The 16,371-nt window shown below is 38.9% G+C and overlaps 1 protein-coding gene and 1 long non-coding RNA gene across 27 annotated transcripts in view; both read left to right on the top strand.

Moving 5' to 3' along the window:
• SVIL (supervillin) overlaps positions 1-16,371 on the top strand; it is a 130,598-nt gene that overhangs the window by 65,876 nt on the left and 48,351 nt on the right. For 15 of the 26 annotated variants that reach the window (XM_085227142.1, XM_085227141.1, XM_085227151.1 and 12 more), the window contains 6 exons: positions 2,692-2,783; positions 8,281-8,338; positions 8,464-8,615; positions 8,973-9,657; positions 14,142-14,225; positions 15,426-16,301. In XM_085227142.1, coding sequence (XP_085083268.1) covers positions 8,331-8,338; positions 8,464-8,615; positions 8,973-9,657; positions 14,142-14,225; positions 15,426-16,301 — 1,805 coding nt within the window. In that variant the 5' untranslated portion in view covers positions 2,692-2,783; positions 8,281-8,330. The remainder of the gene's footprint in view (positions 1-2,691; positions 2,784-8,280; positions 8,339-8,463; positions 8,616-8,972; positions 9,658-14,141; positions 14,226-15,425; positions 16,302-16,371) is intronic. The other 11 variants (XM_085227149.1, XM_085227148.1, XM_085227129.1 and 8 more) reach the window with 4 other exon arrangements.
• Positions 9,664-13,883, top strand: LOC146544087 (uncharacterized). The gene is made up of 2 exons (XR_014884197.1): positions 9,664-13,067; positions 13,167-13,883. It is a non-coding gene; the product is annotated as an uncharacterized LOC146544087 (long non-coding RNA).

The following is a 16,371-nucleotide window of genomic DNA, read 5'->3' as shown; positions in this document are numbered from 1 at the left end:
GTTTTTACAGGACAGTAGCAGAGCTGGGCCTAGAGTCAAAATGTTCCAGATCCAATCAGCAATATACAAAAAAGATGACTTAAAACTGAAAAAGGTAGAGAATATTTTTAATGATGATCAGTGAAATTGAAAGAGCCTGTATTGAAAAAACTGAGTAAACATGGAAACTTCTGTAAAGGAGTAACATAACTAACTATGCTGGCAAGAGAACAAATGCATGTAAACCCGGCAAGAGACGTTTAGGATACAGTTAAAAGATCTCTAGCTTTGGAGTCTTTGAAACAGTTTGGATGAAGGGGCAAAGGGGAACTGAACTAGTTTACAATACTTGAAAGTTTGTTGAAAATCCACAAGCCATCCAATAATGCCATTCAATGTGCTAGTACTGCTCATGATTCTATATGGATTTTCCCTTGGAAATTGATATATGACTCAGGGACAGTGGTGGATGTTAGCGTGCAGTTAATTTAAACAAGGATTTTGCTGCATAAGAGAATGTTGAGAGCCCTAGGTTAGTGGAAACATAGGGTACTACTCTGACACAAGCATTACTGAAACTACTGGAGGTGCTGTCAAACAAACCCCAGATACTCAAAAGTCGTAAGTTGGGTCCCTCAGCACTTTGAGACAAATCTTAAATAATCAAAATGTTTTGGCAAAGTTGATTTTGGTTTTGATTTACTTGCAGTTTCCAACCTCACCCAAAAGGAGTAGAAACTGCTTTCAAATTGAAACTGAGTCCCTCAACCTTGGGGTTTCTCAGAAGCTATCTGTAAGAAAATAGCGTATTGTGAAGCTAATGAAAGCCGTGAGTGATTGCAGTATGGGGTTAAGCATGTGGAAGCATGCTATTAATTGGCTGAGTCCCAGCCCGGTCTCTGATGACATACGCACCCATTTGCTTGTGGCCACTATGGAATTATTTCTTTTAGTTCTGTTCTAAGTGTTTTCGCCCTATAAGGATGCATGGTTTTCTGTAACAAGCAGCTTATTGCTGCTCTTAATCTTCTATTTGCTATTGCTTTTCTGTGGTGGCTGGCATTCTTGCTCTTGGCAGCACCTTGAACAATTACTCTAAGTGCAGTTGTTGAAGACAATTTGCAGTATGTGGCATGGTGCCTGGATGTGGCACAGCCAGTTCCTTATAGTCATTTCAAGAGTTCAATTTTTCCCACAATGTCTTCATACAAAGGAAAATTATTTGTAAATGGTTAAGAAGCATATATTTCTTGCAGATCGTGTAAAATATGATTTAGTCATTATATTTCAGTGTATTCATTGAGAAATGTTCACCTGGATAAATTAGTACAGAAAAAAAAAAAAAAAAAAGGACAATTTCTTTTTTTGTTTTTCCTAGCCAAATACCCTTGATGAAAGGATATTTAGCTCTTCAAAAAGCCATTTAAAAACTGTCCTAAGAAAAGATTTTCCAGTGCTAAGGCTTTGTGGCTGTGTAATTTGCTTTATCAGAATGACAGCAACTTGTACAGCACATCAATTCCATGGCAAAATGAAGAGCCCAGGATCACTGTGGGGATTTGCATCTGTTACACCTGTCTACATAATTTACTAAAGATCTTAAGACTAGTAGAAGTTTCCTTATGCCTCTTTGGGATAGATTAACAACAAGGCTTGTGAAGGTCTTGTAGAATATGCCCAATGAGGAGCAACTGAAGGAACTGGGGCTGTTTAGTCTGGGGAAAAGGAGGCTGAGGGGAGACCTTATTGCTCTCTTCCAATACCTGAAAGGTGCTTACAGCAAGAGCAGGGCTGGTCTCTTCTCAGTGGTGACAGGTGACAGGACGAGGGGAAATGGACTCAAGTTGTGCCAGGGGAGGTGTAGGTTGGATATCAGGAAAACTTCTTTACAGAATGGGTTGTTAAGCACTGGAATAGGCTCCCCAGGGAGGTGGTTGAGTCACCAGCCCTGGATGTGTTTAAAAACCATTAGGATGTGGTGCTCAGGGACATGATTTAGCAGAGGGTTGTTAGAGTTAGGGTAGTATGGTTAGGTTGTAGTTGGACTTGGTGATGTTTACGGTCTTTTCCAGCCTGAGCAATTTGGTGATTCTATGATTCTAATATATCAGGTTTTCATCCATTTTTAATAGATTAGATCCCACACGGATGAACACTTTTCTTCTAAAAAGTCACTATAGGCAATTATGACACTTCCATTTCAGAGTGAAATTTGTATGTTTAATGAACATATTTAAGAGATTCTTTCTCATCTGCTTGGGCGTTTTTGCTGGTACGAAGTGACTGAATGACCTGTTACTATTAAATGTATTGTGAACTGTGTGTTATCCAGAGATCAGAGCAGGAGCAGCAACTAGGTGGTTATGCAGAAGGCTTCTGGGTGGAGAATACAGTTAATACTGCATTTGATGAAGTATGTTTTAGTATTTGTGGCAAGTCATTCTATATAGATTTCAAATGCAATTACTAGTTTTGAAGGCAGTCTCCAGTGAGCAATTTAAAGCAAAAATGTGTCATAGTCAGTTCCAAATAAGTTTCAAATGATGTTAGGCTTGGCTTTGTGAGTTTCTTGGGGTTATTTCTAGTTTCATTCTTATGGAAAGTATTTTCTTTGGTATCTCTGGACTATCTTGCAGGAATTGGTTACATCTTGACTGTATTTGATTTGTAGCAGAAACAGTCACAGTTCTGTAAACCAGATGTTGCTTTCAGTTTTCAGAAGGAGTTCTCATTTGAAGATAAAGAGGAACTTGCCAACAGCACAAAGGATATTGATGCTAACCTCTTAGCAGTACTTCCAAAAGGTAGGTAAAGGAGACATATTATGAACACAAATGGTAATAGAGTATGAAATTTAGCCTACACAAGTGCAGAGGAGAGTTAAATTCACTTAGGCACAGCTGTTTTGTAAATGAGTTTTCTTTTCCCCATGAAGTATGAAAATGGAATGAAATGGGATTAATCACAATGCCCTTTTACAAGACATGATGTCCCTGCTTCATAAAGCTCAGTTTTGTTTACTTCATTTTCAATAGTTTAAAAAGTAGCTGAAATCAAAACTTCTGAAATGTTTATTTGTACAAGTATATGAGTACTGAATTGAAAGGTATTAACTTGGCTTGTATTTATGACTCTTTCCAATCACTCTCAGTAGTTGGTAGAATAACCATGTTTATGTGAATGACTGACTACACACAGATCTTTGATCTTACACACTAAAGGACCTGTACTACATAAGGTTTAATTTATAGTGGATGAGACCAGTTTGTAGGAAAGCAGAGCAGCAGTATTCCCAACACTCTTAGCACTAACACTATTAAGCAGTTCAGCAGGTGGGCTGTGGCTAGTTCTGTGGCTTGACTTATACAAGAAATGTTGTTTACAGTGGATAGTAAACCTCAGTGCAGACAAATTATTCAAAACCAGAGGCTTTGGCTTAATGTCTTTTCAAGTAAGAAAAATGACCCTAGTATTCTGTCTCTCCAAAGTATTTTAAGGAGAGAAGTATTCAAAGAAACCTAGCAGCTGTTTCTTGTGCATTGGGGGATACTTTTTGTTTGGTTTTAAATTTGTCATCTTACCTTGAATAACTTAAGAAGAAGACGTCAGTGTCATCTTTATCTTTTAAGACAGCTGAGATAGAGGACTGAAATTCACCTGTTTTTGTTAGAGGAGTCACAGTCTTTTTGGAACTATGTTAAAAGATTACATTTGAATGAAGAGCTCTATGTAGCTGGCATCAAGATGTTCCCTTTGTTTGAGGCATGTTGTAGATCTCAGAGCTTTGAATTAAAATTGCGTTTGTATTCTCTCAAAACTGATGGTATTTACCCTTTTCAGACAAAAGTCTACAAGGCTAGATGACTAATTCCAGGAAAATGGAACTAACTGGCCTTCTCTCTGATGTAATTTACTGCAGCTTACTTGTTCTAACATAGTATTTAAGTGATGTGCTTTCTCTTGTAGTGCAAATGTTTAGAAAGAGAATTCATTGGAGCATTGATAGATTAAAATAATATGTACTTATACAGTGCAGACTACTAAAGAGTACCAGCCAGTATGAATAAACAGTCCCTCATTACTCCAGATACTTAGCTTTGCAGACACGCTGGCCAAAATGGGCAGTAAGTTAATTGTGAGAGCCTTCACTTGGGAAACCTTCTCTGCAAGTTACTTCTCAGTGAACTAGTTTCTGTTCCAAGATGCCTCCTTTTGTCTGAAGAATTGATTTTTGTAATAAAGATGCCAGATTCAGTTTGTACTGGAGCTGATTCTTATTCTGAGGGCTGCATTACTTGAGGCTATTTTCCCCATCTAGGAGTTATCTTTGGTCCACATTTGCATGTGTTGGAAAATGAGAGGAACATACTTAACTTTCAACAGATAGGGACAGAACTAATGATCAAAGAGTCTAGCTGAAGTCTCACACATTACTGCTTATGATTAGGCATTAAGTGTATCAGTGTGCCTCTGCTCCATGAACAGAAGGTAAACGCTCCTCCAGCCTGATTTGCAGAGCATTTCCTTTCCAGGTGGGAGGAGGAGGAGGAAGGAAAAAGGCTGGTTGGCTTCATTACTGTTAAACATTTTGAGGAAGATTTGTGTTGCAGTGAATATTTACAGTTTCTAAGAAATCGTGCCTGTGGCAGGTAAATTTTAACCCACCTTTGTAAACTTATATCTCTGTCCAAGAATTAAAAATGTACATCCCTACCTTCTTCTAGAGACTTTTCAAAGACTTGATTTAGTTTTTACAGCTTCTGTATTTTAAGAATAATATTATCATGTGCCTTCAACTTTACCAACATGTTTCTGCTGTGCTATTATTAAAGAGGGCTTCCGGCAAAAACCTTTATATTCTGTAAGTAATTTTTCTGAAATATTTCTGAATTCTCTAAGAAATCTCACTCAAATTTGAAGTGCTGGGTTTTTTCGTTCGCTTGCTTTTTAAAATTCTTGTAATGTGAACTCCAAATATACTTTTAAAAATCACTCCTCTGGGATGAGACATGGAACAATACCACTTTTGCTAGATACCTAGTCTTACAAGGTAAATTCTGCTCAGGAGGTCTACAGCTATCAAATTTAAGATGCCTCCTTGACAGTCTGCCTTCGAGGATATCTTACCATAGCATCTTGCTCAACATCCTGAAATAAGGCCAGAAGCACAGGACAGTTCCTGAAAAGTTGCTGTTCTTCTTTTTCTTAATTATACTTACTAACAGAGCTTATAAATTGTTAACATGAACTAACTGAGATAAGGAGCTTTTACAGTGAGATGAATTTTAGTCTTTTCTCGTGTGCTAAATTGGAATCTTGTTTGCTGAATCAGATCTTTGTGCTACCTTTTAGGAAGAGGTGTTATTATTTTTTAACTTTGTCATAGATGTCTTGAGATGATGTCGTTTCTGATGATTATGTGGAAAAACATTAATGAACAGATGGGAAACTGGCACCAGCATATCCAAACTGCAAACGAAAAAAGAGAAATGTGATCACCTAAGCGTGCAAAGGCCTGCCAAGGTCCTTGGGACAGAAATTTTTCCAACTAACTTTCATAATTTTAAGTGCTGTATTTTAGTTAGCAAAAAAATCACTAAGTAATAGAAGACTTCCTGTATTTTTTCGTTTTTTTTTTCTTTTTGTTTTTATTTTATTGTGTAATGTGGTTTGTTTGTTTGTTTGTTTTCATCTTATTGGTAAAGGAAAGTATTACTGAAACTATTTTCACAAAAGGACTATGCAGGTATTGGTCAACCTAGCTGAAATAGCTGTCTGGAATCTCAAGTGTGGAAAAAGTATAAGGCACTGTAGAGCAGCCTCATGCTATTTTTGTCCCATGTTGTTTGGGAAGGTGTTGGAGTGATGCTTCATGAGTCCAATGCTCTTTTTAGGACTGCAGAGTGGTAGTAGAATCTCTGGAACTTCAGCTAACACATACTGGGAGGGTGTTGAGCTAATGCTTCTGGGAGTTCTTTGGATGTTCCAAATTTCTTGTATGAGAATGACTTATAGTCAAATTTCCTTGTTTGGGAGGGGAGAAGGGAGGGTAGAGGCTTTAATATGTGAAGCTGTGCTTCAGAGCCCAACTAAAACTCTCTAAAAGACCTGTTTTCTGATGTTTTAGAGGGCTGAATAAATTGGTGACTAGGGAAGAAAAATGATCAAGGTTTGAATGGAATGTGGTTTTATTAACTGTGAGTGATGGAGGCCTTCTCCCTGCCTGAAGTAGCAGAACAATTATGGCTTTTGTTTTGAATATTTCTTATATGTATAGTCTACAGATCCAAGAGAAAAACCTAATATCCAGAGGAACAAACTTAAATAAATTTGGTAGAGGTGGAAAGCAAAGTATTTGAGAAATCATTTCCTTTGGTGTCAATGTGGAACAGCTTGTATCATGTGGATAAGATCTTTAATACAGTTCACTGAGTGCTACTGAATGGGAAGAGCAGTGTGGGAATTGCTCATGAATTGAGAGGGGAAAAAAAAACTATGAAAACGCAGCGTAAGAACTCATCTTCCTTTAATCTTGGCTTGGGATGCAGATTTTCCATTGGCCACATTCTGTTCTCATCTATCTGTAGAGATCTCTGCCTGAAGCTTGCTGGCTTTCAGAGACTGTCTACATATGTGGTCAACTTGGTCAACAATGAAGGCTTCACTCTATTTTGCTGCAGATGCTTAAGCAAGGTGTGGGAGGGGGTTAGCCCTGTTAGGTGGGGTGGAACATCTTAGATTTTTATGGTGTGATGGCAAGCAGTTTGACATAACCTGCCTCAAAAAATTGAAGTTGATGGTTTGAGTTCTTATGTACACTAGACTAGGGCTTTTTCAGAGAGTGCCCCAGATGATTTTTTTCCCCTATGTACTGTACTCCTATAGGCATCCATCTTCAGCCTCAGACGCTATATCAGTGCCTCAGTCATTTACCTCTCTGAGTAGCAGAATGAGAGTGTATTCAGTCTTACTGGTCAAAGGCCATTTACCTGGAGTCCTGGTGGATTTTCATCATGTAAACGTAATATGACAGCCAATGTTAATAGTATCTATCTTTTCCTAGCTGTGGTGTGATGTGCAAGCACTGATAGTGACTACAGAAACCATCTGGGGTATGCGTCAGCTAAAACGCTGACTTAGATTTGCTCATGAATTCTAATAGTTAAGAAAGAAAAGGAGAGAAGGTGCACATGACCTTTAAAAGGGTGGTGTTTCAACAATATTTAACGTACAAATATATAGATCTGTGAAGTCCAATAGGGAATAAAGCTGGTGGAGTCACTTCTACAGTGATGTGGAACAGCGTCTTCTAGGTTTTCCTGAGTCATGAGGTGTTTCTGATGGCAATCTTGGACTGATTTAACAGGCTGAATATTTTATTTTGCTTCAGCTTTTGATTCCTGTGCGAACAGGATCGGAAGGCTAGAGATACATTAGCTCAGAATAGATACATGAAGCTTTTAGCACCATGTCTTAGCCACGGTAATGACAGTTTGGGGACTTATGACATCTAAAGTCCCTCCGATCTATTGTGTCCACTGACAGCCCAAATGGCTTTTCTTCTTGCTTGTAAGAAATGATACACACTTGATTATGTAGCACTCACTGCTCCATTGTGGTTTGCAAGCAGTACTGATAACTGTGCACATACATGTATATATAGGGATTACTTCATCTATCATACCTCTTGTTGGTTCTCTACTATTTTGTGATCTGTGACAGCTGTCTGCTAGCACATAACACCACCAAACGAGTTTAGGGCAAGAGAAGGAGAATGTGTCCAGTTAGAACTACAAGGGAGAAGTAGTGAAGTGATTAACCATGCAGGAGTGCTGTGAGAATATGTGGTGTTTTGTACGGGTTATCTCCAAACTTGAGCCACTTGCAGCCGTGGGAACTAAGGAATAAGTGAGGGACACTTTTTCTCTTTAAGCACGGTCACCAACCTTTGTGTAGACAGTGTAAATAGCAACTCTGTACAGCCTGGTTTTGAAGCAGTTAATATAGCACATAAGCTAATGAAAATATAACTTGCCCAGTTTACACTGGATCTTAAAAACTAGCATAGCCTGGAAGTACTTGGAGAACTCCGTGGTGTTTACACCTGTTGGCCTAATGCACTTTTGACAGAGCAAGCTAGTAAACTAGGAAAACAAAAGGTAAATGCTTGTTTCAGACAAAAATTATGTGAAATCTCTAGACGTTTTGACTGTTCCTTCTTATTCTGAAGCATTTTAGAAAGTTTCTTTGAGTTTCTGAAACTTAGTAGCTTATAAACTGTATAATCTTTTGTTGTCTCAGTTTCAGAATTAAGAAAACTCTTTGAACCAAACAACCAAGATTTTTTGGAAATGAAAAGGTAAAGAAGAATAAGTCTTTGGCCTGTAAAACAAAACATACAGCTTGTTTTGTTACCTCCTCTTAGAAACTCTCCCTTCAAATCTTCAAGGATATTTCACTTCAGTTATTTTGCATCTTTTTCAGAAAGGAGAGAATAGCTAGACGCTTAGAGGGAATTGAAAATGATACGCAACCTATGCTTCTACAGAACTGCCCGGGGTCAGTCACACACCGTTTACTAGAAGAAGATACACCAAGGTATATGCGTGCAACTGATCCATACAGTCATCACTTAGGTAAGTAGTATATTCCGTTGCTGAATTACTTCTTGTTTTCTACCCCATCGTATCCTCAGTAACAGAAGAAGAGTTTTGTAGAACAGCGTTGATCAGGATTTTTTTTTTTAACCTGCTTTTGATATAGTAATAATTTGATAGGAAACTCTTAGAGGGTTACAATTAATGTAAGCTTCTTAATCATTTTTATGTGCTGTTGAAGACTCTAGTGAAAAACTGTAATATGTCTATGCAGTCACTAGTACATTTTGATTTGTAAGAAGATGGAAAGCATTTACCCATCATTCAGAGTAAGTGGGCTAGGGTACTTGGTGGAGTTTTGCATGGATTGGTCCATATGTGTTGTACTTTTGACAGGAAGATCAAATGAAGAGGAGGAAACTTCAGATTCTTCTGTAGAGAAACAACCCAGATCATCCAGATACCGCATAGAAACCACAGGAGGAAATACAGAGTCTTTGTACAGTACAGGAAACATGGATACCCATGAACTAGAGTCTAAAGCAGAAAGAATAGCTAGGTACAAGGCAGAGAGACGGCGCCAGCTGGCAGAAAAGTATGGATTATCTCTTGATTCTGATTTGGATTCTGACTACTCATCCAGATATTCTCGGGCAAGGAAAGATCCTGACAGTGTGGAAAGAAAGGGATTGAGAAGTGAAAGGCATGATGATGAAAACAAGGACTCTGGCTCCTTGTATTTGTCCAGGACTGAGGTGAAGGAGTCAAAGAGTGTGATTTCTGAATCCAGAGAGTGCTCTAATCGTGAAAAAGATGGTATTCCAGCTAAAGAAGAGCTTTCAAATGAAAAGAGTGATAAAAGAGCAGATGATGACAGTGCCATTAGACAGGTTTCTGACCCTTCAGCAACACTGGATAGTTCTGTCTCACTTACACTTTCTGGACGAGAGTCTTCCTCCTGTAATGAAGTGCCAATATCACCAAAACAAACCCCCCGAGAGTCTCTTTCTTCACCAAAGCGGGCAGCCTCACCAATCCATTTGCAGAATGATCAGCCCTTGCACAGTAACATCAGACAAAGGTAACAAGGATTTTTTCATTTGTTCATACAGTTTGTTTGTTTAACTTGTTTACCCATCAGATCAGTTTGCCCACAGCCCCATCCAGACTGGCCTTGAACTCCTCTAGGGATTCACTGCTTCTAAGTGTTTCAATGCTTGATCACCCTCTGCATAAAGAAATTCTTCCTAATGTCTAATCCAAATCTCTCCCCCTTACAGCTTTCCCTTTAGTTACTGGAAGGCAGCTATCAGGTCTTGTCAAAACCTGATCTTCTCTAGTTCAAACAACGTAGCAGATATGCTGTATCCCTCATCCCCCTTAGCAACCCCCTTGCAAACTGGATTGGTTGGGTTTCTTGAATTGTGATGTGTTTGTGATGCAACAGTGTGGATATCTGTATTTCTGTGATTAGATATGTGCTTGATTTACCTTTGTATTTGCAGAATTTATGCTCCTCTTGGGGGAGTGAAATAACTGATGTTTTCTTAAATATCTTTATTTTTACAAACTAGAAATAGGAGTAGATATGGTTATAAATCTGCTTTTTTATTATTACCTGTTAAAGCAAGCTTTTAACTTTTTCCCTCTATATCTTATAATTGTTTGGATGCAGTTTCCAAGCAAATACGAATTGTTTATCAGTGAAGATTTGAATAGCTTCGTGACAGCTTCTGCCAAGATAAAATAGGCCTCAGAGTTAAAAGCTGAAAAGTGTCTTGGGTTAGCTGAAAGGATAGTTGATTTGTATTCTTGCTGTGAAAATGTAAAACCTCTTTTGAACTGTGATAGCTGATAGCTCAGATAGTATCAGGGTATGTATGAAGGGGCAGAGAGGCAGTAAAAATTCCATGATGAACTGGGAGAACACAGCCTCCCTCTTGATATGCTGAATTACTTCAGATTTGACAAATCTAATGTATAAAAACGATTACCAGATTTTTCCAACAGGAAAAAAAAGTATTTTTCACAAATTCCACATCGCAGATTCACAATGTAATTTAAAAACAGTCTATCAAGGTGTCATGGTAACTGAAAACAAGTGAATAAGAATTTTTAAATAGTATGATTTTCTCCAGTGTTGATTCTTTAATTTCTAGATAGGCGCTTATATGAAAAATCAGAACTTTTAAGCAGAAGTTATGTTAGAATGCTGCAGTTAAAAATGTTAGAAATTACAGTGAGAACTGCACTCTAAACACATGCTCATCATAGAGCCTTGCTGACTGTTTCTACGCAGGTGAATTGCTTAAGCTGAAAAATTTGGCCATTGTAACCATGGAAGCAATGAGTTCAGAAAGAAGGTACCTTGACTGGATTTCTGTATCTTTTCCATCAAAATCATGAAACTTGATTCCTATATAGAAGTGGTCAAATGATTACAGCCTTACTTACAAACTCGTACAACTGTACCTTGAAATCTGAATGATGGCTCAATCTTCAATGTCAAGGTTAACAGCCTTTTGTGTTGATCACGTCACCTGCCTGAAAAGTGCTGGAAGGTGGTTTTACTTTCTTTTTTTTTTTGGTTCACTTTATTGAATAGGAAACAATAGTGATAGTATTTAGTATTTTTTTTATCTCCTTTCATTATTCACTTGACTTCTAATCCTGCTCACCTTCTCTGGACTCTTCCAATTCAAATTAGATTTTAAAGGAATATTGTCATTAAAAAAAAGGTAGCATGTTAGGAAACATACTGTGATTTGATGTAATTTTACAGTTCTGCTACCAGAGTAAGGAAAGCAATCATAGTAAGGTCACCCTTAGAATTGATAAGAAAATTGTATTGAAGCTTTGAGCTGACTAGGTTATTCCAAACTCCACAAATCTCAGAAGCAGTCTCAACTCATTTGCTACAAAATATTATCCCTTTGATGCAGATGGTCAATTTAAGATACATCTCTTGGCTAATCCAATTACTGATAGGAAGGGATACTGAGCAATTGGAAGGAAGTAATTTGGCAGGTTCATCCTTAATTTTGTAAGTTATTTTCTTTGCTTTATAAGGTGAAGGAAGGGATCAAGTTTTCAACCTTGGAAAAGTAAAGAGAATAGCATATCAAACTTCATAGCCAAGAATGTGTCAGCTGCAGTGTAAAAGGAACTTTATTTTCTTAAAGCAACCACAGTCTGTTTTTCTGCGAGGGGAACCAATGAGATACTGAAACGCTTTCTAGAAAATTCTCTCTTCCAGCTCAAGATTAGGCAGGCTACATGCAGCACTGGGAGGGCTGCAGTTGTTCTGGCAAAGCAGCTCTTGTTGAATAGAGCTCCTTGCAGGCTTGTTCAAAGATGAGCTTTCTATATGGACAAGTCCAGCTTTCTTATAAAGCTCTTTTCATTTTTTAAATTCTGCTTTTTCAAGATCAAGGATTGGTTCTCATGAAAATAGTTTACCAATTAAAGGAATCAGAGCTAACAAGTGTGCTATTCTAGTGTATGTGTATAAAACAGCCGCAAACTCAGGCTGAGTAGGATGAAGGCATATCAAGTCAATATGTTCCAGCTGCTTCACTTTAAATCTGCCACTTCTGCCATTACCTATTTCTGTGATAAAAGGTCCTGCAGAAGTTAGGCTGAAGAGAAATAACCAAGGAAACAGTCTTCAAGGTAGACATACTTCTTCATTTGTTTGAAGTTGTATGTCACTCTGAGATCTAATGCTGTGTGTAACAGTATGGGTCAGTTGTGTTTGGCAATAACTGGAGGCAGGCTCCAATTATAAGATCTTCCTGTTTTTTAAGACTTGGTTGTTATCTGTTTCCAGATAGTAAAGTACTAAAATCCATTTTCATGTGGAATCTGATGTAGGAATAGTCCCAGAGATTTGTTCAAATAAAATAATGTCTAAATCCCAATTTCCAGCTCAGTGCTGGTCTGAAAGCAGCTTTCCATCATATATGTTGTTAAACTGTGTTTTGTTAAATTTTAGCTCGATGAGTTTAAACTAGAAAATAAATTCAGGTTAGTTTGGGGTAAGTATGGAAGCTCTGTGCCTTTAGTCTTAAGTGTATTAATGAGCAATCCTATAATCCATCACTGAGAGGACAACAAAGTGCTGAGAAGGTATTGTTTGACATTGTATATATTCTACTGCTGAAGTTGCTGATTAACTTCACATTCAAAATATGGCTTGCATTCTTCTGACAGCCCTCTTCAAAGGATGAATGATCAAGTACAAATAAATGTTGCTTGTGCCCTGCCCACTATAAAATGAGCCAAAGTACATATCAGGAGACGAGGGAAGTTTACTTTCTTCAGAGCAATTTCAGCTACCAGTCTGCTCCTGTTAAAGCTCCCATGAATGCCTCCTTTTTGGTCAGTTCCTCTAGGAATTCAGAAACATTTGGAAAAAGTGTGCAGAAGTTATTTCAGCAGTTGGTGTTCGGCTTTGTTCTAAGCTAGATTTGGATGAGGTGACAGCTGTCGGTGAGTTCTCAGATTTGCCAGTGTATTTACTGCAAGTAAATGTATCTTAAGAACCATCTTTGATTTGCTCTTTTCCAACTGTTCTTATTAAATGACTAGATAAGAAAAATCGAAGCAGAAGACTTGGAGCTTGGTGGGATTTCTAATCCCAAATGACTGTAGTGTAAGGTGAGGAGTTCTTTCAGACCCATCTGATCATAATGGAAAGCAGCCTGTGTTGTCACCCTGTGGGAGTAAGCACCAGTGGGGCCAGAAAGCCCCTTGTGATCTCTTCTTTCTGATGATAGTGCATTGAAGTGAGCAAGTGCTTGGGGAAGCTAGGGGGGTAGCTGCAAACACCGTTTCCTGTAGGGCTTGTAAGTTTGCAAGGTTTTTTGTCTTTATATGCCTTTAAAGAGGCAGAAGGAAGTCAGGGGTTGCTTTTCCTGCTCCTTTTTGTTTCCAATCGTGCAGTTACACCGCACACCTCATCTGGTGGCTCTGAGAGCTTGCAGTGTTTGCACTCTGAACCTGCTGTATTGGAGCATTGGGAGAGTGGGGGATTCGATTCCTGCTGCCCCAGAGAGTTTCTTAGGAAGTACAATATGCCACCTGAGTTTCTAACTTCATTAAACTCATACTACTTTCCTTTGGAACCTGCAGGCTGTGACGGGTTTTTACCACTAAAGGAACAATTTCAGCAAGCTATAGGGATATCCTTACATATACCCTTCAAAGCTGCAGTGGCAAAAATGAAATTGTACAGTGGCTTTTACTTCTCAAATTCTGAACAATATACACTTGGCAAACTTAGCTTTGCAAAAAAAAAAACAAGAACAACAACAAAACAGTGCTCAGAAGGCAATGTAGTCATTTGTGGAAATGTGATAGTCTGTTTCACAGGTTGTCACCTTGTATTTTTATTAATGTGCTGTACTTTCCTTTTCCTTAACCATTTTCAGTAACAAAGTAATCACATCTTTTTTAAAAAACGCCAAGGTTTTGAGATGAAGATGGGGGAGGGAAGAGTGGGAGCTGAGGGTGAGCATGCATTGCAACCTTCTCCAAAACTACCTGAAGTTCTGTTTTCTGTAGTAGTGCAGGGAAAGCAAAACCTGAATGGTTCCTTCAGAAAGATTCAGAAGGGGACACACCATCTCTTATCAGCTGGCCCTCCAGGTATCACAGAGCTGTGTGGCTAACAAGTGGACTGTGAAGCTCTCCTTTTTCCCCTTTACCCTGTCATGATTTAACATTTGCCCTTTACTTTCCCTTAACAGCAGTGAGTTACAAAGTATTGTTCCTTGCAGATAAGCAAATGTTTAAACTTTTCTGAAGCATCTGCTTTTATTGTGACTTGTGACTAATTGATATTCTGTTGAAGAAATATAAATGCCCCTCACTTTTCCACAACTGTTATCATAATAGCTTCCCTTATTTTTTGTAACTACTTATTTTATCTCATTTTGCACTCTGCAAACCAACAGATTTTTCCATCTTAATCCAATCCATGTTAGCCTTCCTTACAATTAATTCATTGAATTCCAAAGGTGATGGTGTGAAAAAAGTAATAATGTAATATTGAAAAATATATCAAGCTCTTGATCAGAGCTACAAGCAGCTGCTTCCTCCCATTCAGTAACACATACCTTTAGCCTACCGTGCAAAGCACTGCAGGAAGACTTTTTTCTGCATTCCTAGTTAGAATAATTCTTATAACCCGATACTAACGTCATTGTGGATGTTCTGGAAAATGCTTGATACGTGCATTATAGTTGAAAGAATCACTTTATCAGACTGAATAAACTTTGTGTTTGAGTAAACTTGAGAAGTTTCACTAACAAGTGCACCAGTTCTTGGGGAGAAAAGAAATAACGACAAGAAAGGTTAATGTTTTGGATAACTTTGGATATCCTGAATTATTCTCTCAAAATTTTTCCCTTTTTCTAAGTAGTACTTTTTTTTAGTAACATAAACATTCCAAAGTATGATGGTGGCAAGCCTGGAATTGCACATACTTCGAGCTGGATTGCTTACTTTCAAACCAAGATTTGTCTCTTTTTTTCTCTTTTGATCCCCTTCAAGCCCTCCAAACAGTGGTAGCCATCTCACCTAGGGCTTTGAGGCTTGCACTTATAATGTTTTCTCAGGAGCCATGCATGTTTGAGAACCTGTGACTCTCCCTGAATGTTTTTAAGCAATATCACTTTGAATACTTGGGGGGTAGAAAGGGGTTGCATTATAATGTGACTTCCTTATATATACCATTTATTTTTTATTTTAACACGATACTGCTGTCTATACCCACAGTAGGTATCTATGTTCCTTCCCTTGTTGGGTATTGCTGTTCACGGCTTTAATCCTTTTTCTTTCTTAAAGAGTAAAAGTTAGAGAGAAACTGGTGAAAGAGGAAAGTGCACGTGGAAGCCCTGAACCTGTCACAGACAGTGTATCTCAGAGAAAATCCCAGCCAGTGCCAGCCCACTACATGCCTCTTCAGACAGAAACATCTGCCTTTGACAGGGTTCTCAATCAGCCCGTCAGCGCGGTCCGCCAACCAATACATGGCTATATTCAGCCTGCTGGCGTTGCACACACAGCTCAGCTGATGGCAACAGAAGAACCAGAAAACATCTTTGTTGGCAGCCGCCTCCTTCCAGACAGTGTCAGCCCCTTAACAAAATCATCAGCAGCCACTGCACTGGAGGGTGAAAAGAAAGAGGCGCTGGCTTATGGAGTAAAGCCTGGCGAAGAGGAATCCCCGGAGGGCGAGCAGGCTTCCAAAGGCAGAAGGCCAATTTTGCCATCTGAGATTCGCAAACAAGGGAAGAGCCATGAAGGCCTATTTGGAGGAGAAGACCTGGATACCGGTGTGGGGAGTTCATCTGCAGGCAAGCCAAAGGTTGGCTCAGATGTTCAGCAGGAGCAGGAGTGCAGAAATAAGCAGGCGCCTGAGCAGCAGCTGAAGACACCTGAGAACATGGAGAGGAGCGAAGCTGTCATGTACATACAGAGCGGGTCTGTATCGCAGCCGGCGCAGGCAAAAGGCCCTGTTTGGAAGGTGTCAAAGCATAAAGTCCTGACTCGCTCAATGTCTGACTATACTGTGCCTCCTAAGCTAGAAGCTTTTCATAGTAAGAGCATGGAAGCAAACGCAGCAAATGGCGAGATGGGCATGGTTGACACAAAGGTCTCTGTTGCCCAGCTCCGTAATGTCTTTCTGGAAACTGCTCATGCCAGCAAGAAAACAGACCTGTAGGTGACATTTCAGACGTATTTTCGTGTGAAAGTTGCACGTCCTTGGCAAAATGACACACACTCAACA

The sequence above is a fragment of the Meleagris gallopavo genome, chromosome 6 (assembly GCF_905368555.1).
Source record: "Meleagris gallopavo chromosome 6, MGAL_WU_HG_1.1, whole genome shotgun sequence".
NCBI lineage: Eukaryota > Metazoa > Chordata > Aves > Galliformes > Phasianidae > Meleagris > Meleagris gallopavo.
Note: the sequence above shows the minus strand (reverse complement) of the source record. Positions and strands in the feature narration are given on the sequence as shown.